Genomic DNA, 24,667 nt, shown 5'->3' on the forward strand with positions numbered 1-24,667 from the left:
TGTCTTACATGATAAATTATTTGTGAGTTCGGGAGCATGCCAAAATGCCTGTACCTGAGACTTCATGTCATCTGTTATGGTCCTGGATAGTCTCTGATGTCCAAATCTTTGTGCAGATGCCAAAGTATCCACCTGAGATAAACAAAACACACATAAAAGGTTAGATCATGACCAATAATTGATGTCATGCTTACAAACACACAGAGAACAATCACATCATGGCAGCATATTCTCTTACACCCCCAAAGGAGACAAAGAGATTCATAGTCAATTCCCTCTTAATCCAGAGACAATTGCATTATGCCTCTGAGCTGGGTCACGTCGAAGTATTGAAGACCGATAAGGAACTGACCAAAAAGCTCAGGAGATGCAATAATGAAAGCAACTTAGAATGTCATTCAACCAGGGGAATCCAGGTGAAAGCTATGATCCCTTATTGATGTCACCTGTTAAGTCTACTTCAATCAGTGTAGATGAAGGGAAGGAGACAGGTTAAATAAGGATTTAAGTCTTGAGACAAATAAGACATGGATTATGTGAAAGGGCATGACAAAAGATTGAAGTGCTTTTGAACGGCGTATGGTAGTAGGTACCAGGTGTACCGGTATTGTAAGGACCGACGCCGGAGATGAGAAGCAGATACGGGGACTCAACATTTAATAAGGAACAGACATGAAACAAGACAGGCACAGCGTCAGCACACGGGCAAAACAACGACATTCGACAATCAATGCAGCAGCGGGGGAAAGAGATGAGGAACTGACAAATATAGGGAGGTAATAAACAGGTGATTAAGTCCAGGTGAGTCCAAAAATACGCTGATGATGCGCGTGACGGGGAAAGGCAGGTGTGGTGATGCCACTGATGGTGGCAGGAGTGCGTAATGCTGGGGAGCCTGGCACCCTCGAGCAACAGGTGGGAGGAGTGGGAGCAGGCGTGACAGGTATGAGTGTGTCAAGAACTGTAACACTGCTGGGTTTTTCACGCTCAACAGTTTCCCATGTGTATCGAGAATGGTCCACCACCCAAAGGACATCCAGCCTACTTGACACAACTTGGAGAAGCGTTGAAATCAACATGGGCCAGCATCCCTGTGGAACGCTTTCAACGCCTTGTAGAGTCCATGCCCTGATGAATTTAGGCTGTTCTGAGGGCAAAAGGGAGTGCAACTCGGTATTCGGAAGGTGTTCCTAATATTTTTAGCACATTGTATTTCCAGCAACAAACAGCTTTTCCACTTTCACAACAGTTATTGGTTAATTCGTTATGCATGCTGAGAATCACTCCCAGAGATCTGAACCTTGATACACTTCCCGGCAGAAGAGCACAGAAAGATGAGTGAACTCATTCCAGATGAAAATAGCATTACTGTCTAGAAAACGTTGCATGGAAGATTTAACATTTAATCTCTAAGTCATTAGTCATCTGCCGAACAACCTTTTCTGCCATAAATCAAAACTGTTCTGAGCAGAGTTGACTGAGATTCCATAAACCCATTGTCCAGGCATTCTGAAAGTGGAAAGTTTGTGTTATCCTCCTTTCCCTGTTACCACAGCAGAGGCCATTCAAAACAATCACAATGAGTCACAAGTCTCCCTAAACTTTTCCATAACATAAAGCAAAGAGATATGTGAGAATGGACAGTGTAGAGAAAGTGAGCTACGTCAGACTGAAGTCAGGTCCTAATCACCGGCACCTTGGAAAACCCTATTAGGAGAGCTGTTTCTACATGGAGGAGATGGGGACTCTCGTTGGAGGCACCTCTCCTCTACAGTGGCTCAAAACATAAGAGTTGGCATGGAAACTCAAGACCTGAAAACCTCTACAACTGATACTATGGGACTTGAGAATTGATACATGATTCTAAAGGTGAACTTTCTCCAATTTGGGCCTTGGCCAGGTAAGGTTGAGAGCTGTCCAACAGTATTTGGGTTGATGGGTTTTCCATGTGGCCCATGTAACTGAACATTAGAGACTGTAATCATTATGGTCAGTGCTCAAAGACAGATATATGCACTCTGTGTGTAAACAGTGGTACAACACAGGACCCAATGTAGCAGAGAGAGCCAAGCAATGTTCCTGGTTCCAGACAATGATGTCACTCTCTGACTCCTCACGTCCGGATAAACCAGATTACATAAGAGGGAAAATAAGGGGATCCTTATTTATGTGAGGGACACTGTACCAGTATATCAAATTTTCCAACAGTGTAAACTAGTTCGACCTTCTGGTTGTTGTATCTGTGGTACTTCAACATAAATACTCACACTTCCAATGGCCTTTAGGGCAGGCAGCATTATAGATGTTTGACATCATGTTGGTTTCTCGAAACTCTGTGGTCATTACGACCCTCAGGGCTGGTTCTTTGTGATGCTCTGTGTTTTGACATTCACTCTGAGATCCCATCTCTCAAATGCATTGACATTTTAGACAAACAGCCATTCCACACAGGAGGACTGTTTAATCTAATACTCCAAAATGGCAAACAACTGAGCTCCTTTTTGTTCCAAACACTGCTACCATTCAGGTCTTAACGTCAATTGCTGGAGTAATAGGGCTGTCTTTTGTTTCTTTTCATGTATAAATATTATAAATTGTGTTATCGCAGGAGAGACATACTGTATCTAATCATGATCAATTAAGAGTGGGATCAACTGTAACAATCGTGTTCCTCCTCGGGTGAGGAATAGGAAGGATCAGACCAAAACGCAGCGTGGTAAGTGTCCATGTTAATTTGAATAAATAAACTGAACACGGCAATAACCAAAAAACAACAAAGCTAGACCGTGAACGAAATGAAACAGTTCTGTAAGGTGAAGACACAGAAAACAACTACCCACAAACACAGGTGGGAACAGGCTACCTAAGTATGGTTCTCAATCAGAGACAACGATAGACAGCTGCCTCTGATTGGGAACCATACCAGGCCAAACACAGAAATACAAAACATAGAACAAAACATAGAATTCCCACCCCAACTCACGCCCTGACCAAACCAAAAATAGAGACATAACAAAGGAACAAAGGTCAGGACGTGACATCAACATGCAAACTGTTTTGTGACAGACTTGGAAAGAAAACAGTTGAAGACAAACATCCTCTCAGTTCACAAACAAACACCACTACAATATCTACTCTGAGGGAGGGATCAAGTCAAACAGCCACTGTGGCACACCCACCCCCACTGGATACCGCATAGGCACAGGTAACTCATGCACTGCAAAAATGCATGCTTTTATTAGAAAAGTCTCATTTAAAGATATTCGACGGGCTTAAGTGGAGCAGGTCGGGAGTTTCAAGTTCCTCTATTTCCCCCTCAGGACACTAAAAAAATTGGCATGGATCCCCAGATCCTCAAAAAGTTCTACAGCTGCACCATCGAGAGCATCCTGACCTGTTACATCAACGCCTGGTATGGAAACTGCTCGGCCTCTGACCGTAAGGCGCGACAGAGGATAGTGCGTATGGCCCAGTACATCACTGGGACCAAGCTTCTTGACATCCAGGACCTATATACTAGGCAGTGTCAGAGGAAGGCCCAAAAAATTGTCAAAGATTCCCCCATGTCATAGAGTGTTTTCTCTGCTATTGCATGGCAAGCGGTACCGGAGCGCCAAGTCTAGGACCAAAATGCTCCTTAACAGTTTCTACCCCCAAACCATAAGACTGCTAAAAATTAATCAAATGGCCACCCGGACTATTTACATTGACACTGCTGCTACTCGCTGCTTATTATCTATGCATTGTCACTTTACAAATGACCTTGATTAACCTGTATCCCCACACATTGACTCGGTACTGATACCCCTGTATATAGCCTCGTTATTGTTATGTACTTTTCTTGTGTTACTTTTTGATATATATTTTTTAACTTAAGTTTATTTAGTAAATATTGCTTATTTAGTAAGTAACTCGATTTCTTGAACTGCATTCACGGTAAGGTCTACACTTTTTGTATTTGGCACATATGACAAAAAAGCCATTTGATTTAGTTTCAGTGAAGGGAAATCTTAACGCTACATAATACAATTACATTCTAGACGATTCTGTGCTTCCAACTTTGTGGTAAAAGTTTGGGGGAAGGCCCTTTCCTGTTTTAGCATGACAATGACCCCATGCACAAAGCGAGGTCCATACAGAAATGGTTTGTCGAGATCGGTGTGGAAGAATTTGACTGGCCTGCAACAGAGCCCTGACTTCAAGCCCATCGAACACCTTTGGGATGAATTAGAACACTGACTGTGAGCCAGGCCTAATCACCCAACATCAGTGCCCGACCATTTCTCTACACTCGCAATAACATCTGCTAACCATATGCATTTGACCAATAAAATAACATTTGATTTGATTTGACCTCACTAATGCTCTTGTGACTGAATGGAAGCAAGTCCCCGCAGCAATGTTCCAACATCTAATGGAAAGCTTTTACAGAAACGTGGAGGCTGTCATAGCAGCAAAGGAAAGAACAATTCCATATTAATGCCCCTGATTGTGGAATGAGATCGATGAGCAAGTGTCCACATACTTTTGGTCATGTAGTGTAGTTGTTCACAAACTCAGCTGTTAGATACAGAGATCAGCAGAGACATGTAGACTAATTAGATTGTGTTGAGACAACATGCTACCTTGTAGAGAGAGAGAGGAAGACAGAGTTGGTGTTAGTTACAGGGACATTGGATAATTATGTAGTGAGTCAGAATAGTGTTAGTCAGCATGGGGTCACTGAACTTCACCACACCCTGCTGCTGACTCCCAAGAAATCTATGGGACTTTTCCCTCACAGCCCAGAATAGCAACCGCGTAACTGAATAGAAAAGAGATGCTCAAATACAGTCCATAGGTCACATCAATAGATGTGTGTAGTCGACGGAGATCAAGGGACCGACCCAATAACGTAAGGTTGCTGTACGTAACCCCGGTTCTATGACGATATGAGTGAGGTCACTCACTATGGGTTAAGCCTTCAATGGATGTGGTCAATAAGGAACTCCTATCATACAACGTGTGTCGTAGACAGACCTCACACATATAAATCATAGAACTAGGATTACGTTAAGTAAACCATTTCAAATAATCATTTGGTCACTCAGTATGGGATATGGCAAACTCAAGTAGCATTGGTATACTCTCCAAAACCAGCTAATCAACCCTCAGAGGCCCCAAAACTAAGCAACGTACATGCCAAAGAGGGTGCAGTGACGTCCAGTCGGTAGAACCTCATGAAGGTATGGACGGTGCCCCAACATGCTAAATTGCAGATGTCTTGCACAGAGATGCCTTTGAACAGTGCCCATGACGCACCCATACCTCTGGTGGAATGAGCCCTGAGGGATGATACACCCTTGCTTTTATAAGCATTTATAATAGCATCCGCTATTAAGTCAAATTGTATTGGAATTAATAAATAAATAAATATTAGGACGAGCAATGTCGGAGTGGCATTGACTAAAATACAGCAGAATACAATATGTACATATGAAATGAGAAAAACAGCATGCAAACATTATTGAAGTGAATAGTCTTACATTTTTTAAAGTGACCAGTGATTCCATTTCTATGTACATAGGGCAACAGCCTCTAAGGCGCAGGGTTGAGTAACCGGGTTGTAGCCGGCCAGCGATGGCTATTTAACAATCTGATGGCCTTGAGATAGAAGCAGGTTTTCAGTCTCTCGGTCCCAGCTTTGATGCACCTGTACTGACCTCACCTTCTGGATGATAGCATAGTGAGCAGGCTGTGGCTCGGGTGGTTGATGTCCTTGATGATCTTTTTGGCCTTCCTGTGACATCGGGTACTGTCGGTGTGCTGAAGGGCAGGCAATGTTAAGACCGCACCACCCTCTGGAGAGCCCTGTGTTTGTGGGCAGTGCAGTTGCCGTACCAGGCGGTGATAGTAGTGGAGGTGTTGTTTCCTACCTTCACCTTCTTGGTTACAGGAACAATGGTGGACATCTTGAAGCAAGTGGGGACAGCAGACTAGGATAAGGAGAGATTGAATTTGTCTGTAAACACTCCAGCCAGATGATCTGAGCATGCTCAGGGGACACGGCCGTCTGGGCCAGGCCACCTTGCGAGAGTTAACATGCTTAAATGTCTTACTTTGGAACTATCACGGAGAAGGAGAGCCCACAGTCCTTGAGAGCAGGGGTGTCGGTGGCACTGTGTTATCCTCAAAGTGGGCGAAGAAGGTGTTTAGCTTGTCCGGAGCAAGATGTCAGTGTCCACTCGTGTCTGGGCCGTTGAATCGTGACTGAGCCGTTGAATTGAGACTTCGTCTCTGTCCTGACAGTCTGCCTGTTCGATTGCCTTACGGAGGGAATCACTACACTGTTGGTATTCAATCATATTCCCATGCCGTGGTTAATTGCGGTAGTCCATGCTTTCAGTTTTGTTTGAATGCTGCCATCTATCCAAGGTTTTTGGTTTCGGTAGGTTTTAATAGTCACAGGGGGAACAACATCCCCTGCACAATTCCTGATGAACTCAGTCACTGTGTCCAATGTGATGAACACTGGTGAGAAATGGGCCTCACTGCGTGGGAGAGTGCCCAAGAGTTAAAGAGCTAGTCGCTTTTCTCAGGGCTCTCGTCGTAAAGCCTTTCCTGGACACCAGTGGATGCTGGTGGGAGGGGCTATAGGAGGACGGGCTCATTGTAATAGTTAGAATGTAGTAACTGGAACGATATCAAACATATGGAAACCACATGTTTGACTCCGTTCCTTTATTCCATTCCAGCCATTACAATGAGCTCATCCTCCTATAGCTCCTCCCACGAGCCTCCACTGCTGGACACAAACAGCGGAGCCGCTCTTCCTCCAGAGAGGAAAATGGCGCAGGGTGAAATACTGATAGCTCCAAAGTAAGGCAATGATAAGCTCTACTAACGTTAGGCACAAAAGAGGGGTTCGGTTTCTAGTTAACCTTGGATATCCCCGTGGGAAAACCCAGGCAAGAGCGGTGAACTAACAGTGTGTGCAGCTCTACCGCTCACTTTACGGATTTAATGACTAAAAGTATGACAGTTTTGAATGAGAGAAGTCTCATATGTGCACTTTCCAGTGGCTCAAACAATGACTGAGACATCAAGTACAACCGATAGGTCTCAAGTTGGGACGAGCTGTTTGGACAACAGACGTAAGTAACGGGCACCCTTCATCAAACGACAGATAAGGGGATGATTTCCCACTGTGTCGTTGTTGAAGTCTACAGTATATGGCAGGCAGAGATGGAGGCCAGATAGACTTTAACAGTGGAGTAAGGCTTCTCCCTGTCCAGAAGCCCCTCCCGTAAGCAAAGTACCTCTGAAACAGAACACTGAAAGGGAATGGCCATCTCTCAAACACACGCAACTTGATATCATACAGTGAGCGTGTAGAAGGGGCCCAAGTGCTTTGAATAATTTCAACAAACCTAAGCAGTAGGCCTGTTGCATTAAGATTCATCCTCTCATGGGACAGGCCCGAGTACCAGGGTGTCTAGATGAGGATGGAAAATCTCCCTGTGTAAAATAATCTCTGCTAACCACAGCTGTCCTGGCCATCGGGGGGCTACCGGGATAAGAGACAACCTCTGTTCCCTAACTCTGGCTCGAGTGGGGAGGTAAAGACTGAGAGGAGGACACATGTAAAGCTGTCCCCTTGGCCATGCGCGTTTCTACGCAATGCGAAGAGAACTAGGGACAGCCGTCCTTACAGTATTTCTCCCATATTTGGGCCACTACAAAGGGCTGAAGCTTCCAATATACAGAAGCACCCTTCTGTCGTCACACCCTTTCCTTGCAGACACTACCCCTAGGGGAGTGCCTTTGACTAAGATCAAGGGATCCCTCCAGTGGCGGAGAGCCGAAACACATGGTAGGGATGCTTTTATCTTGTGATGGAGGTGACGAAGATAACACAGACGTACGAACACGACCCATTGCGGTATTTCTCCACTCCAGCGGGACTATTGATATGGTGGAGGCCATCAAACCCGATAAACGGAGACACGTTTTTGAGCGTGACCGTATGCCCAAGTCTGAACATGGAGATGCACTGGCAAAACGCAGTGACTCGCCTTTCCAATAGGGTGGCCTAGAACAAAATATAATGTATTCTTCCCGCAAGATATTCTATGATCTGTGGGGGCACCAAACAGCTCTTAATTGATTGATCCTGAAATCTAGCTCTGTGAGGAGGGTTGTAAAAATAGATTTATTTCTCACTGCTTGCTGCTGTGTCTGGGTACAGAGCAGGTAACCGTCTATGTAGGCAGAGATTCTGAGCCCCCTGGACCTCAGAGGGGTCATTGCCACATCCACACATTTGCTGAAAGTCAGTGGGGCTAGTGAAAGACTGATACTCATAGGGCTGGACCTGAAAGGCGAACCTGAGAAATCTCTTATGTGCTGGCAAAATGTTGATTTGAAAATAGGCATCCTGCAGATCAACTGTAGTGAACCCTTCGCTTTCACGAATGGAGCAAGACAGCACGTTGTGCATAAGCATACAGAACGTGAGCTTTTTAAAATAGCTGCTGAGTACGAGAGGGGGGTGGCCTGAGGAGCTCTGAGGTACCAGAATGCACGAAGAAAATTAAACCTTTAAAATAAAGCATTGCATGCATATAATGACATTTGCATAGTGACATAGAGCAGTGGCGGAGAGGCACTTATGGAAGTTGCACACACATTTTTAGTAGCCTGGGGTCTGGGAAACGTGGCCTTTTCTCAACGCATTTCATGCAATTGTACAGAATTTTACATGACTGGAGACTTTGGGAGGATCTTTAAAAAAAGAATAATTGGAGCTAAGATAGGCGATTAGCATGTGGTTGTAAGTAACAAGAAAACTTCCCAGGACATAGACACATCAGAAAGCTTAAATTCTTGTTAATCTAACTGCACCGTCCAATTTACAGTAGCTATTACAGTGAAATAATACCATGCTAGGAGAGTGCACAATTTTGAACATGAAAAGTTATTAATAAACAAATTAGGCACATTTGGGCAGTCTTGATACAAACAGAAATGCAATGGTTCATTAGATCAGTCTAAAACCTTGCACATACACTGCTGCCATCTAGTGGCCAAAATCTAAATTGCACCTGGGCTGGAATAATACATTTTGGCCTTTCTCTTGCATTTCAAAGATGGTACAAAAAAAAAGAACGGTTGTTTTTTTCTTTGTATTATCTTTTACCAGATCTATTGGGTTATATTCTCCTACATTTCCACAAACTTCAAAGTGTTTCCTTTCAAATGGTACCAAGAATATGCATATCCTTGCTTCATGGCCTGAGCTACAGGCAGTTAGATTTGGGTATATCATTTTAGGCGAAAATTGGAAATCCTTAAGAGGTTTTAAAAAGCAGAAATAATCGAAATGACAGGCTACTTTGACACTGACAAACTGAGAATCTGAGATCAATAAAAACGACCTTGTCTTGAATCCATCATTAGCCTAAGCCTAGGTGTGTGGAGACGCATATTGTAAACTACAATATTAGGAGGAAATTGTAGTCCTAAACATGCTTTTCAGTTTCAATGACTCACCCAATGATGCACGGCTTACCCCGGTGATGGCCAATGCGCTCGTGCCAAAAGGCAATCTCTCTCTTGCTTTACTTTGTAAAACAATATTTGGAATTTGATATAATATTTTGGCAGCCTCTACAGACAGATTTGTCTTGTCATTTCAGCAGGAGCCATTTACTTTCCAAACTGTTTTTTTCCCACGATTGTATTTGAAATATTGCCAAAGGCCTGTTTTGTCTGCATGCTGTTCACTGACAGATTTGCCGTGCATTCCCAACTGTAAACTGAGCCTTGTTATTGGGCTACACACAATCCATAGCTAGGCACATGTTTTAAAGAAGCTATTGATAGTCGGTGGTGATATAATAAGCCTTCTCGCGGTGCAGTAGCGTATTCTGAATGATTGAATTTCTTTCTGAACAGACAACAGTAATTCTATAACTTTAGTAAATGTATTTCAATTTATCAGGGGTGCTCTGCTCCTTCAGAATCACGCGTATATGCTTGTATAAGGAAATAAATGATGAAGTGTGGTGAGAGCTGCAGGCTCATGTCTATCAGAGCAGAGGGAGGGAGATGTATAAAGTGAATCTCATTCTCGTTCTGTGAGAGATACCTGCACACTTCTTACAAAGCCACGGCCCCACATTGGTCTCAAACAGCGGTTACAATGTTGCGCAAAACCAATTAATCAAGAGGCAACTCCAGTGAACACGTTTTTATTCAAATTTGTATATTGCTAAATAATGTTACATAATGTACTGGATCCGGCTAAATAGGTTCCCGGAACAAAACAGTCCAAAACGGAGAAGTACCAGATCCCGAAGAGAATATTCAGAAGTATTTTGACCTCATAAGGAAGAACCAAGTGAGGTGTGATGGAGCAACAGCACGTTAGAAAGGAGCGGGGTCCACCCTATTGGCTGTTGCTCCTGTCTGTCTACAGCTTTGCATGAAATTAGTTCCTTATTGACCACGCCCAACGAAGGCGCTACCCATACTGAATAACCAAGCAATTATTTGAAATAGAACTTACAACAAAGCCATGACTATATTAGCTTTCATCTTCGCCGGTAACTTACAGGGAAACTTTTAATATATTAACTCTAATCTGGAAGCCCAAAAAATAACTGTTATTACAAGAAAGTGTTTCACAACAGGATTTCTCTCACCAGCTGTGTTTTTGAGTCAAGTGTTGCATCAGGATGATCTTATGAAAAATGAGTTGGCACTCTATGTTTCTCTATGCATTGTCACCCAGACCTCTCCTCCTCCTGTCTGTGGTAGGAGGTTTTCTGTGACTGGGTCCAGCTCTAATCTCCTCCACTGCATTGTTATCCAAGGAAATATGGTTGTCAGGACAGCCACAAATGTCACCTTATGAGTTGTAGAACCTCTGCTACCAACAGTATCCACCACAACAGGCAGCCTGCCAGAGCCCTGCCTGGGTAGAGGGAGTGTCTAAGGCCAGGTGAAGTAACAATAGCTAAACTTTCCCTTATATTGTCCTCATACCAAACATCATGGAAATATGTTTCAGCTTGAAAGAGAATGGGCGGAACTCAACAATTGGTACAGTGAAACAAACATTTGACGTTATGTGACATAAATCCATCATAATGAGGTGTATTACCAAAAAGTACAGTACAAGGTAGTAGCATAGATTCAGTATAGTGAATTGGTGTGCAAAGTCACTTTATGGATAACACGATTTGACCCTTAAAAAAGTGCACACAACTAACCAAACTAGTGACATCCTCTCTATTGATTGTATTTCTATGACTGAGCAGAAAGAGCAGGTTAATCATTGGCTCCATAATGTTGTTCCCAGCCATGAGAAGTCCTGCTCAGAGTTAGACTATTAAGGACACAGACCAACCAAAACACAGACATGTTTGCTTAAGGTGGTGATTTTGTTTGTAGTGCTATACAGGTCCTAAAAACTTCTGGCCTTTCCTTAATATCAGGCCTCATAACATCCCTTCATCTCTATCCTTTAATGGAGATGTTTCATGTCTATTACACTACTACTCTCCAGATGAGTGGGAGGCAGGTAATGCCTTATCACATAATCTCACACAAAGTAGTAAATTCCAGGGGATAAATTATGTAAGAAAGCAATAAACCTGAAATGATCATTAGTATGTTTTTACTTGAACAGGATGTTGGAAGATAATCACAAACAATCTGATCTTTTTCAAAAATCTGAGGGGTGACTCATCATCAGGTTGTTATTATTAAGATGTTCTCTAAAGGTTAATCACACACTACTTCCTTGTCTCCAGACTGCAACTTGGCACATGTGAACACATTGCCATAGACCATACAAGGACCTGGATCCGTCCTGTTTATTACATGCGCTTATTGAGGGATACACACATTTATCAGAAGGAAACTATTCTGCCTCCTTGTATGGTGCTCCCTCCCCTCAGTCTGCTGCTTGGGGGAGCCAGGGCTTCCGTGTTACTTGTCAATAGAGACACTATACAGCCTCACTTTGAGGGGGCCAATAATAATATGACTGCTGAACTAGAGAGGGATTGGAGATTTCAGGGAGGTTACTATACTCACATTAGAGCTCACGCAGTGCTATGCAAGGAAGTTCAGGCCCTTACACAACTACAAAAGAACAATCACAACCTTACACAGTGTAGGCAAATATGCCATCACAGGGCACACAAAAACACTCACACAACCATATGGGTAGTTTTTTGTATATATGCAAAGCAGAGTGAGTATAGGCTGTGGTGATGGAGCAAGAGATCTCAGGAGAACTCAAAGAGGATCCGTGCAGGGTATAGAAATCATCCTGACATCCACAATAAGCCCCAAGATGAAGGGTGAACATGTCTGGAGCCAGAGGGCCAAGGAGCCCTGTGTTAAGGGCATTGTCCATGATAGGGATATCTATTTCCACACCGTTAATAAGGTAGCCCCCATGATTATAACACAGTATACCCAAACCCATGGATAGAGCAGTGAGCAATGACCACAATAACACCGCCCCCTTCTCTCATTCACACCCTCTGTGTTCCTGTAATGTGGCAGGGGTGCATCAGAGCTGCCCTCTCCTCCACTCATTCACAAACCACAACTAAGACTGTTTCTCTAGGACAGTTCACAGCACAGACCTCATCACTGAGGGTAGCAGAATAAAATAGCCTTCTTATGTCAGAATGAGACAGCCGTAACTTCAGGTACACTATACTGTACTGGATCTCGCTGTATGACCATCCTCTCAGTTTGCTGAGTCTCTTTAAAAAACACACTGTCAAATTCCTGGGAAAGTCTGCTGCACTAATCCTGTGAAGCAAGCAAATAAGCCCGGAGCAGATAGGCAAACAGGCAGGTTACTCAACCCTTCAATAAAAACAGAGCAAAGCAGAACCTACCACAGCCCCATGATCACATAGTTAGATATTGTGTAAAATATCTGGCTATGTTGACAAGTGTAGCTAAAGTTATTTCATCCTACTTCCTCAGCATGGGAAAGGTTTAGGCTACTCACCTCTGATAAAGAATCCCAGGGAACACCACACCTCTCAAAGTTCTATCTTCTCCGTGATGCATGTAAGCCCAATATGTTGTGGGCAGTCCCACTCTAAGACCTCGCTCACTCACTGCCTCTCTCTCGACTCCCTCCTCCTGTGAAGGACTTCCCGGTTGACAGGCATTGCCGTGGCAACCCCTGGAACCTGTTCAAAAGGCACCCTCCTCTTGGCTTGTCAGCGCGGGGCTTCTTCAATGAAGAGTGCTCATCGTAGTGATATTTCACACAGTGCAGGGTTAACCAAAGGGGAATGCTAATAGTTAATCACCTCCACCTCCCCAATACCCCACACTGCCCCTCTCTCTATCACCCACTCTCTCTTTCTCTCCCATGACTCCCTCTCTTTTGTGCTGCTGTTTGTGTCATTTCTGGGGGCACATACAGGCCAGGTCTCTTTCCAGTTAAAGAGAGACGGGAGTGAAGAGGAGGGGAGAAAAATAACTCTCTCAGTCCATGAGGGTTCTCTGGGGGTCCCCTGACATCATTAGTCTTTGAGGTGGTCAACCCCCATGGATCGCACTGACACTGGACCCACTACTTGACTCATTCACTCAGACACAGACAGACAGACATACAGAGCTTGTCTTTCTCACATCCCCTGCCCTTCCCCAGATCATTTATATCCAGCTACAACAGCTTAGACTGAGGGGCACGATGACTAGAGAGAAACTATATGTGAGGGGAGGTGAATCCATTTGAATTTGCTTCAACCACTGACAGCTGATATACAGAATAATCCAGACATTCTGTATTCAGATATCTAGATTGCCTTTCATAATATGTAGCCCTTGGAGCATACAGACCATAGAACAAGTACATGAGAGAATACAGTAAACGGAACTACACAGTGTTAAACTGCAAGCAGAGTGAAGCACATGCTCTCAAATTCCTCAGTTGTTCTCGCTACCATACATGGCAAATTAGAACTAGGTTTTCCAGGTTGTCTGCAGTGTTTGCCAATGGAGAAAAACAGGATACAAACCTGATGATTTACATGCTGACATAACTGTTTCTGTCTCATATGTCTCAGGTACTGAGTTAGCCTTTACATGTTTCACATTGCAGGCGGTAGTACACTCACCTTTATTGCACTTTAACCTTTTAACCAGTCACACCAGCTAAAAAATAGACATTATTTGGTAAGCAATGTGTGTGTGTGTGTGTGTGTGTGTGTGTGTGTGTGTGTGTGTGTGTGTGTGTGTGTGTGTGTGTGTGTGTGTGTGTGTGTGTGTGTGTGTGTGTGTGTGTGTGTGTGTAAGCCCCATGCCTCGGAGAGTTTCAGGTTGGAATCGAAGGAGTCAGCTCTTTTTGAATAATTCAGCGGTCTGGCTTGGGACAGTGAAACTGTCTGGCCGTGTCCATTTACTGAGTCTGCACCGCTCCTCCAGAGATGGTTCTTGCCAAAGGAAAACGTTGTTTTTCACCCCTAGAAGAAGGAACGCTTCTGGATAGTTTGTGCTGTAGTGGAAGAGGCTATATGGCCCAGTTAGAGCAGTCAGGCAGGCACAGTCCCCTGCTGTGACCCAATCCTACACCCTGTCACTCTGTGGCTCAATGAGGTGCAAGAGGTGATTGCTGCTTTGGCCGAGGACCCAGCACCTCTCTCACAAACACACTCCCCCCTCCCTCTCTTCTTCTCTCCCATACACATTTCTCTTTCCATCACTGTCATTTTGTCTGTACCTCCCTCCAGTGATAAATATTATATTTGGAGGGATGGGAACTGTAGCCTGTTTTTTTCCACTGTCCCGCTGAGTCCATAGTGTGGTATTTGTAACAGTGATGGGATTCTAATGAATCAACCTCAGCAACTCTCAGCTCTGTGCCAGAGTAGTAAATCCCGCCTAGCAACTTTCAACTTTCAAACACATTCAAACCCTGTTCTGTCTCTGTGGTATGTTCCAATATGTTCCGTATGTTTCTATGAAGCAATCATACCCATTGCATGGGTCATTAAAATCCCATGCAACAACCAAAGACCATACCAAGTGAGGGAATACATCATGACATAAAGCTCTGTTACGTAACAGTCAACTACCTAACTTGATGATGGCTAATGGCTGGGTACTTTTTCTACTGGTTGGGGAAAACATTTCCCAGTGAAGCACTAAACTATCTGAACATTCATCATGCATTTGGAAACAAACTGCCTATAAAACAAGCCATTTGGTTTCAATCAGGCATTCAGATTTTTAGAGAGATTTAATAACTAAGAGTTTAATGTAACTAAATATTGCATAACACTGAAAGACATCCAATAAAGTGAAAGAACTGTCAGTTCATCTGTTTTTCTTTCTTATGTGACCTTTGCCTACATCAGGGGGTTCCCAACCTAGGGGGCGGGACCTTCCTTGAGAAAAATGTAATAATAATAATCATCATAATAATTCACAATTGTTTATACCGAGCTAAAACGATGCATAATTCCACAATGCTTTAGGATAGAAACATGCCAGCAGCATACCAACCTGCATACCACTGCTGGCTTGCTTCTGAAGCTAAGCAGGGTTGGTCCTGGTCAGTCCCTGGATGGGAGACCAGATGCTACTGGATGGCCAGTGGGGGGCACTCTTTCCTCAGGTCTAAAAAATATCCCAGTACCCCAGAGCGGTGATTGGGGACATTGCCCTGTGTAGGGTTCTGTCTTTCAGATGGGATGTTAAATGGGTGTCTCTGAGGTCATTAAAGGTACCATGGCACTTATTGTAAGAGTAGGGGTGTTAACCCTGGTGTCCTGGCTAAATTCCCAATCTGACCCTAAAACCATCACCTAATAATCCACAGTTTACAATTGGCTCATTCATCCCCCTCCTCTCCCCTGTAACTATTCCCCAGGTTGTTGCTGCAAATGAGAATGTGTTCTCAATCAACTTAACTGGTAAAATAATGGATAATTAAAATTTAAAAAGCTGTAAAATGCCAGAGAAAGACACAGCTCTGATGCACTTGGAAATATAATTTAAGAAGCTGAGCTATGACCTAAATTTGAGTCTTGGGAAGTAATCTTATATAATGTGTGACTCTGTCACTATCAATTGATCTAATCACTTTCTATAAAAGAGAATATGTATAATTAAATTGAAGGTTCATATAAATTATAATAATAAAATATGGTGGTGTTATTAATATAGGCTAACTCAGTAAGCAATAATAAAAAGGTGGGGGAAAAAGGCTCGGAACCCCTGGCCTACATGATCATCACCGTCACCCATACAGCCAGATATACACAGTGTTGTTAAAATGCCTTTCAGAAGGACACAACAGCACCATAGGGGTTGTTTGTTGCTTTGCATGTAAACAACACTCTGGTCAGCGGTCGGTGCATCCCACAACCGTATGAGCTATACAGACTGATGATGAAGCCAACCATTCCCATGCATTCCTCTGCCTATATTAGACTCTCCTCTGGGGGAATGCTTGTCTCCCCTGGTATGGGAGGTAAGCTATGATAAGAACCCTCTCTCTTTCAGCAACAGAGCTCACAGCCCTCATGCACACTGAGTATCAGAGTAGACGAATGGACACATGAAGATATGCATGTCGTGGTTGTTGGCCCAAAGAGAAAATCCATTTGGAGCTCTCAAGGTTAGCTACTTCCAGTATAAAGAGCCCAGCTAAACAAAGACAACAGGGACCACAAACATAGAAGTGGACATTATGGTTTAAAATACAGATGTGGGATCTTAATTTGAGCCAGTTTGCTACAGCAGTAATCCTGCAGCAACAGGAAATGTTAATTATTATGTGGATTATAATTAGTGGACATTTTTGTAAGGGTTGATACATTTTTCTCAGCAACAAAAGACAGATCAAATTAAGATCCTACTGTACTTCTGTTGAAAAAGCCCTTAGATGGGTTAAGTTCCCTTTACGTTTGGTAATAAATGTATCATGACAAAACACTGATGTGTTGAATGAATGAACATGTTAATGTATACAGTATGTACGAATGAACATGCACAGTATAACCAGAGGAGCAGTACTGAAGTGGTTACATTCAGCATAGCTCTCAGCCCAAAACAACAGCCACAACATCAGAAACCTGTCTTTCCGTGGAGGAGGTCTGATTCCTATCTGCTCAACCAAAGACAGATAGCTCCTTCCTAAGACAATGTTAGAACCCTACAAGAACAATTCGGCTGGCACTCAACTGTTGCACAACAATGTTCAGAAAGAAAAGTAATTGACACGCATGGAGAACTAATGATAAACACAGTTCCCATTTCCCACAGTTCAAGTGTATAATCCGGTCATTACGCTCCTGATCTCTTCAGCCCTCTAGGTGATAGAGCCAGAGCGAGCGGGAGACTCTGACAACATGAACTGTTTGTGTTTTAGTCTTGGCGTGGAGCAGCAGAGACAGAGAGAGAGAGTCGTACTTACAGATCAGTGCAGCGCAGGCCGAGTAGAGAGGTCTTCTTGGTATAGTACAGAGGGAGAGAGAAAGAGAAGGAGGGAGGGAGAGAACCACTGCTGCTGGCCAACAGGGTGTCTTTTATCTTCTGCGAGTGACTCAGCTTGCGTGTGTGTGTGTGTGTGTGTGTGTGTGTGTGTGTGTGTGTGTGTGTGTGTGTGTGTGTGTGTGTGTGTGTGTGTGTGTGTGTGTGTGTGTTTTGTGTGTGTGCAACACCCCTCACTCCACTCTACAGCTCATCAGGGACTCTGTAATAGTTTCCATCTGCAGCTGGAAATAATAGAAATTCCCATGCAGGCACAGCCTCAGTGGAACCGCACTTTTGTTTTTCATGAGCAGGAACAGAGGAGGCCATTTTCACATCAACCTAAATATACAGACTTGTGTTTGAGATCAATCCAGTAGTAGTGTGGTGCTCCATTCAGAGTCTGAGGCCTATTTGAGAGAAAGATATTCAGATTTGCTAAACTAAACTGTAAAAAAGGTCCTTCCTTCCAGCCAATCAGGGTGCTTCAATTGACATTTGGACTTGGGCTCTGCCCACTCTAGCTCAGAGAGTTTTTAGTCATCAACAGAAGAAGACACAAGTTTGGTTTGCAACCAAGCTTTAAGTGTTTATTCTAATAGGCACTTTATATTGTTGGGGGTTGTTTATGATTAATGCCTGCTACTGAAACCTTGCTAGTGTTAGTTATCTTGTCACATATAACTTAATACCTGTGTAACTAATGCATGCCATCTCCTAAGTACATAATTGGCGGTTAATCATTGCATGGTTGGAATTATCATTATGTGCATGTTACTATTACAGCAAAAGATTGTGCTATATGGCAGTTTAGTAAGTAAATTCTGGAAGATTCTAAGCGGTATGGTGCGCATGCGCTATTGATTCATGGCCAACCAGATAATCAATCAATCAAATATATTTACAAAGCCCTTTTTACATCTGCAGATGCCACAAAGTGCTATACAGCTACTGTTCCTTCACTCTGCGGTCCAACTCATCCCATACCATCTCAATTGGGTTGAGGTCGGATGATTGTGGAGGCCAGGTCATCTGTTGCAGCACTCCATCACTCTCCTTCTGTCACGCCTGCTCCCGCTCTCCCACTCTGGCGCTCGAGGGCGCCTGGCTGTCCTTCATAACACACACCTGCCACCATCATTACACGCAGCAGCGCTCATTGGACTCACCTGGGATCCTTCCCTTTGCTGATTGCCCCGTCTATAACTGTCTGCTCCCCCGTTTGTTCCCTGTGTCTGCATCGATCATCCCAGTGTTTAATTTGCCATACTGTAATAATTTCGCCACTATGGCCTATTTATTGCCTCGCCCCCCTTATCCTACCTCATTTGCACACACTGTATATAGACTTACTCTATTGTATTATTGACTGTATGTTTGTTTATTCCATGTGTAACTCTGTGTTGTTGTTTGTGTCCCACTGCTTTGCTTTATCTTGGCCAGGTCGCAGTTGTAAATGAGAACTTGTTCTCAACTAGCCAACCTGGTTAAATAAAGGTGAAATAAATAAAATATAATAAAAATGTATGTTATGTGTTCACGTTCAGACGCTGTCCTGTCCTGTTCAACATCCGTCGCCATTAAATGTTCACTCCCTGTACCTGCTTCTTGTCTCTACCAGCGTCGACCCAAACACATTCTTTTTCAAATAGCCCTTACACAGCCTGGAGGTGTGTTTTGGGTCATTGTCCTGTTGAAAAACAAATGTTAGTCCCACTAAGCGCAAACCAGATGGGACGGCATATCGCTGCAGAATGCTGTGGTAGCCATGTTGTTTAAGTGTGCCTTTAATTATAAATAAATCACCATCACACCACCTCCTCCATGCTTCATGGTGGGAACCACACATGCGGAGGTCATCCGTTCATCTACTCTGCGTCTTACAAAGACATGGCGGTTGGAACCAAAAAGGACCGATTTCCACAGGTCTAATGTCCATTGCTTGTGTTTCTTGGCCCGAGCAAGTCTCTGCTTATTAATGGTGTCCTTTAGTAGTGGTTTCTTTGCAGTAATTCGACCATGAAGGCCTGATTCACGCAGTCTCCTCTGAACAGTTGATGTTGAGATGTGTCTGTTGCTTGAACTTTGTGAAGCATTTATTTGGGCCGCAATTTCTGAGGTGCAGTTAACTCAAATGAACTTATCCTCTGCAGCAAAGGTAACTCAGTGTGACACAAACAACAACACAGAGTTACACATGGAATAAACAAACGTACAGTCAATAACACAATAGAAAAAGTCTATATACAGTGTATGTAAATGGCGTAAGGAAGTAAGGCAATAAATAGGACGTAGTACAGCCATCACTAACATACTGACTCAACTCCAGCCACTTTAATAATGGAACATTTAATGTAATAAATGTATCACTAGCCACTTTAAACAATGCCACTTCATATAATGTTTACATACCCTACATTACTCATCTCATGCGTATATACTGTACTCTTTACCATCTACTGCATCTTGCCTACCACTCATTCATATATTTTTTGGTTTATGTATATATTCTTATGCATTCCTTTACACTTGTGTGTATAAGGTAATTGTTGTGAAATTGTTAGGCTAGATTACTCGTTGGTGTCACGAATATTACCGAAGGTGACTCCCCTTCTTGTTCGGTCGTCGTCGCCGGTCTACTAGCTATCACCGATCCGTTGTTCTGTGTTCCTTTGGTTTTGTCTGATTGGTATCACCTGTTTCTTGTTTGGTTGTTAGGGTAGGGTTATATATAGTTTGTTCAGCCCGCTTCTGTTTTGTGCGGGCTTGTTCGTCTGTTCTATGTTTGAGTGTATTTTGTTTGTATTTTGGGTTTCACGCTGTCCGTTAATATTTCTGATCATTTGTTTTCCTACTTTTGTTCATGTTATTTTTCCGGGACATTAAAGCGTGTTTTTTCCCACATCTTTTGCTCTCTGCGCCTGACTCCACACCTCCTCACTCATTTGCCGTAACAGAAGCCCGCACCACGATATGGAGTCAGCAGGAGCAGCGACCACTCCTCTTCCCACTATGGAGGAGAGAGTCCTTCATCACACGTCCATCCTCCATCGCCTAGGATCAGCGATGGATCAAATGATGGAGAGGATGGATCGTTGGGAGAGGAATGGTCTCCCTACTACCCCACCGACACTCCCACCAGCAACTCTACCATCTCCCCCATCTGGATCCGGTTCCAGCGCTCTGCGCATTACACCTCCGAGGGAGTACGATGGAGCAGCGACGGGGTGCCAGGGATTCCTGCTTCAACTAGACCTCTACCTGGCCACCGTTCGGCCGGCTCCCTCGGACGAGGAGAGAGTGTGGGTCCTCATCACATGCCTTACGGGTAGAGCCCTGGAGTGGGCTAATGCGGTCTGGAACGGGCCCGACTCAGCGAAGGACAATTACCCGGAGTTCACCCGCCGTTTCAGGGCCGTGTTCGATCACCCTCCAGAAGGTCGAGCGGCGGGTGAGAGATTGTTCCATCTCAGACAGGGGACGAGGAGCGTGCAGGACTTCGCGCTGGAGTTCCGGACCTTGGCCGCTGGAGCAGGGTGGAACGACAGGGCCCTGATAGACCATTACAGATGTAGCCTGAGAGAGGATGTCCGCAGGGAGCTGGCCTGGCGGGGGCACCACACGTAGCCTGGATGGACTGATAGACCTGTCGATCCGGTTGGACCATCTGCTAGCTGCTCGCGGACGTTCTGAAAGGGTCCTGTCAGTTCTACCTCCTGACCCTCCTGCTCCTATCCCGATGGAGCTAGGAGGGACCGCGTCTAGGGAGATCGGAGGAGGAAGCTCCTCCTGTACCAGTTGTGGCCGGAGAGGGCACACGTCTGGTCGGTGCTGGAGGAATTCATCTGGGAATCGAGAAGGCAGGCAGAACACTCCTCGGTCACCCCAGGTGAGTAAGCACCACACTCTCCCAGAGTTTCCTGTTGGTCACATGTTCTTATTAATTTGTTTCCTTAATTATTCTCCTTCTCTCCAGCATAAGGCACTGGTAGATTCAGGCGCAGCTGGAAACTTTATAGATCGCGGACTCGCTCAGAGGTTGAGGATTCCGTTAGTAAAAGTAGACCCCCCTTTTCCCGTGCACTCTTTAGATAGTCGACCATTAGGGTCAGGGCTGGTGAGGAAAGCCACAATTTCGTTGGAGATGATTACGCAGGGGAATCACAAGGAGCGAATTAGTTTGTTCCTTATCGATTCACCTGCGTTTCCAGTGGTGCTGGGGATTCCCTGGCTAGCTATTCATAATCCTACGATTTCGTGGAAACAGGGAACTCTCCAGGGGTGGTCTGATGAGTGTTCAGGCAGGTGTGTAGGGGTTTCCATCGGTGCGACAACGGTGGAGAGTCCAGACCAGGTTTCCACCGTGCACATTCCAGCTGAGTATGACGATTTGGCTATCGTTTTCAGTAAAAAGAAGGCGACCCAATTACCACCCCATAGGCAGGGGGATTGCGTGATAAACCTCCAGGGTAACGCTGCACTCCCCAGGAGTCATGTGTATCCTTTGTCCCAGGAGGAGACGGTGGCTATGGAAACTTATATCACCGAGGCTCTGGGACAGGGGTACATTCGGCCCTCCATGTCACCTGTCTCTTCGAGTTTCTTTTTTGTGAAGAAAAAAGATGGTGGTTTGTGTCCGTGTATTGATTATAGAGGTCTAAATTCCATCACGGTGGGTTTTAGTTACCCACTACCTCTCATTGCTATGGCAGTGGAATCATTTCACGGAGCGCAGTTCTTCACTAAACTGGATCTCAGGAGTGCTTATAATCTGGTGCGTATTCGGGATGGAGATGTGTGGAAAACTGCATTTAGCACTACTTCTGGCCATTATGAGTACCTCGTCATGCCATATGGTTTAAAGAATGCTCCAGCTATATTTCAATCCTTCGTGGATGAGATTCTCAGAGACCTGCACGGACAGGGTGTAGTGGTGTATATTGACGATATTTTGATCTACTCCGCTACACGTACTGCGCATGTATCTCTGGTGCGCAAGGTTCTTAGACGACTGCTGGAGCATGACCTGTATGTGAAGGCGGAGAAATGTGAGTTTTCCAAACGATCAGTTTCCTTCCTGGGTTATTGCATTTCCAGCTCTGGGTTGGTAATGGAGGGTGACCGCGTAAAGGCCATGCGTAATTGGCCGACTCCGACCACGGTAAAGGAGGTGCAGCGGTTCTTGGGGTTTGCCAATTACTACCGGAGGTTTATCCGGGGTTTTGGTCAGGTAGCTGCCCCTATTACCTCACTGCTGAAGGGGCCGGTGCGTTTACAGTGGTCAGCAGAGGCGGATGGATATTTCATAAGTTGAAGGCGATGTTCACTGAGGCGCCGGTGTTGGCGCATCCAGACCCTTCTTTGGCGTTTATAGTAGAGGTGGACGCATCCGAGGCTGGGGTTGGAGCGGTGCTCTCACAGCGTTCGGGTGCGCCACCGAAGCTCCGTCCCTGTGCCTTTTTTTCGAAGAAACTTGGGCCAGCGGAGTGGAATTATGATGTGGGGGATAGGGAGTTGTTGGCTATGGTTAAGGCCCTGAAGGTGTGGAGACACTGGCTTGAGGGGGCTAAGCACCCTTTCCTTATCTGGACTGACCACCGTAAACTGGAGTATATCCGATCAGCTAGGAGACTGAATCCTCGTCAGGCAAGGTGGGCCATGTTTTTCACCAGATTTCGTTTCACTATCTCGTATAGACCAGGTTCCCTCAACACTAAGGCCGACGCGCTGTCAAGACTCTATGACACTGAGGACAGGTCCATTGATCCTACTCCCATCATTCCGGCAGCTAAGCTGGTGGCACCAGTAGTATGGGATGTGGACGCGGACATCGAGCGGGCGCTAAGGGACGAACCTGCGCCTCCCCAGTGTCCGGAGTGTCATAGGTACGTGCCGCTGGCTGTTTGTGATCAATTGATTCGATGGCCTCATTGTCTACCCTCGTCGGGTCACCCAGGTATTTTTAGGACAGTGCAAGGTCTTCAGAGGAAGTACTGGTGGCCCACTTTGAGGAGGCATGTGCGATTCTATGTCTCCTCCTGTTCGGTGTGCGCCCAGAGTAAGGCTCCTAGACACCTGCCACGAGGTAAATTACAACCTCTTCCCGTTCCACAATGGCCGTGGACCCATCTATCGGTGGATTTTCTTACTGACCTTCCCCCCTCTCAGGGTAACACAACGATCCTGGTCGTTGTGGATCGGTTCTCTAAGTCCTGCCGTCTTATCCCATTGCCCGGTCTCCCTCACCCATGACTTCCGGCACTACAGGGTGCCCGAGGATATAGTTTCTGATCGGGGCCCCCAGTTTATCTCCCGTGTTTGGAGGGCATTTATGGAACATTTGGGGGTCTCGGTCAGCCCGGCCTCAGGGTATCACCCGGAGAGTAATGGGCAGGTGGAGAGAGTGAACCAGGAGGTGGGTAGGTTTCTGCGGTCGTATTGCCAGGACCGGCCAGGGGAGTGGGCGAGATATATTCCCTGGGCAGAAATAGCCCAGAACTCACTAAGCCACTCCTCTACCAACATGTCACCATTTGAGTGCGTGTTGGTGTACCAGCCAGTCCTGGCACAGTGGCATCAGATTCAGACTGAGGCTCCTGCGGTGGAGGAGTGGGTGCAGCGCTCTAAGGAGACCTGGAGGGCTGTCCGAGAGTCATTACACCAAGCGAGTGTAAGGCAGAAGAAGAGCGCTGACCGTCACCGCAGCGAGGCCCCCGTGTTTGCACCTGGGGACAGGGTCTGGCTCTCGACCCGAAACCTGCTCCTCTGCTTGCCCTGTCGGAAGCTGGGTCCGCAGTGTATAGGGCCATTTAAAGTCCTGAGGAGAATAAACAAGGTTTGTTATCGATTATTACTTCCTTCGTATTATCCTATTAACCCCTCGTTTCATGTGTCTCTTCTCAGGCCGGTGGTAGCTGGTCCCATGCAGGAAGGTGAGGTTCCGGAGGTTCCTCCGCCCCCTCTGGACATCGAGGGGTCCCCGGCGTACAAGATACGAGCTATTCTGGACTTGAGACACCGGGTGAGGGGCTTGCAGTACCTCGTTGACTGGGAGGGGTACGGTCCGGAGGAGAGGTGCTGGGTTCCGGTGAGGGATATTCTAGATCCATCTATGAGAGAGTTCCATCGCCTCCGTCCGGATCGCCCAGCGCCTCGGCCCCCGGGT

General features: G+C 45.3%; 1 protein-coding gene across 4 annotated transcripts in view; it reads right to left on the reverse strand.

The window, feature by feature from the left end:
- Positions 1-17,569, reverse strand: part of LOC135541619 (vinexin-like) — a 51,569-nt gene extending 34,000 nt beyond the window's left edge. The window contains exons 1-2 of one of the 4 annotated variants that reach the window (XM_064967949.1): positions 17,447-17,569; positions 55-132 (exon numbers count right to left, since the gene is read on the reverse strand). In XM_064967949.1, the coding sequence (XP_064824021.1) occupies positions 55-66 (12 nt within the window). In that variant the 5' untranslated portion in view covers positions 67-132; positions 17,447-17,569. Of the gene's footprint in view, positions 1-54; positions 133-13,021; positions 13,612-17,446 lie in introns of those variants that run through there. The other 3 variants (XM_064967941.1, XM_064967926.1, XM_064967930.1) reach the window with 3 other exon arrangements.
- Positions 17,570-24,667: the final 7,098 nt, after the last annotated feature.

Source organism: Oncorhynchus masou, chromosome 1 (assembly GCF_036934945.1).
Source record: "Oncorhynchus masou masou isolate Uvic2021 chromosome 1, UVic_Omas_1.1, whole genome shotgun sequence".
NCBI classification, from domain to species: domain Eukaryota; kingdom Metazoa; phylum Chordata; class Actinopteri; order Salmoniformes; family Salmonidae; genus Oncorhynchus; species Oncorhynchus masou.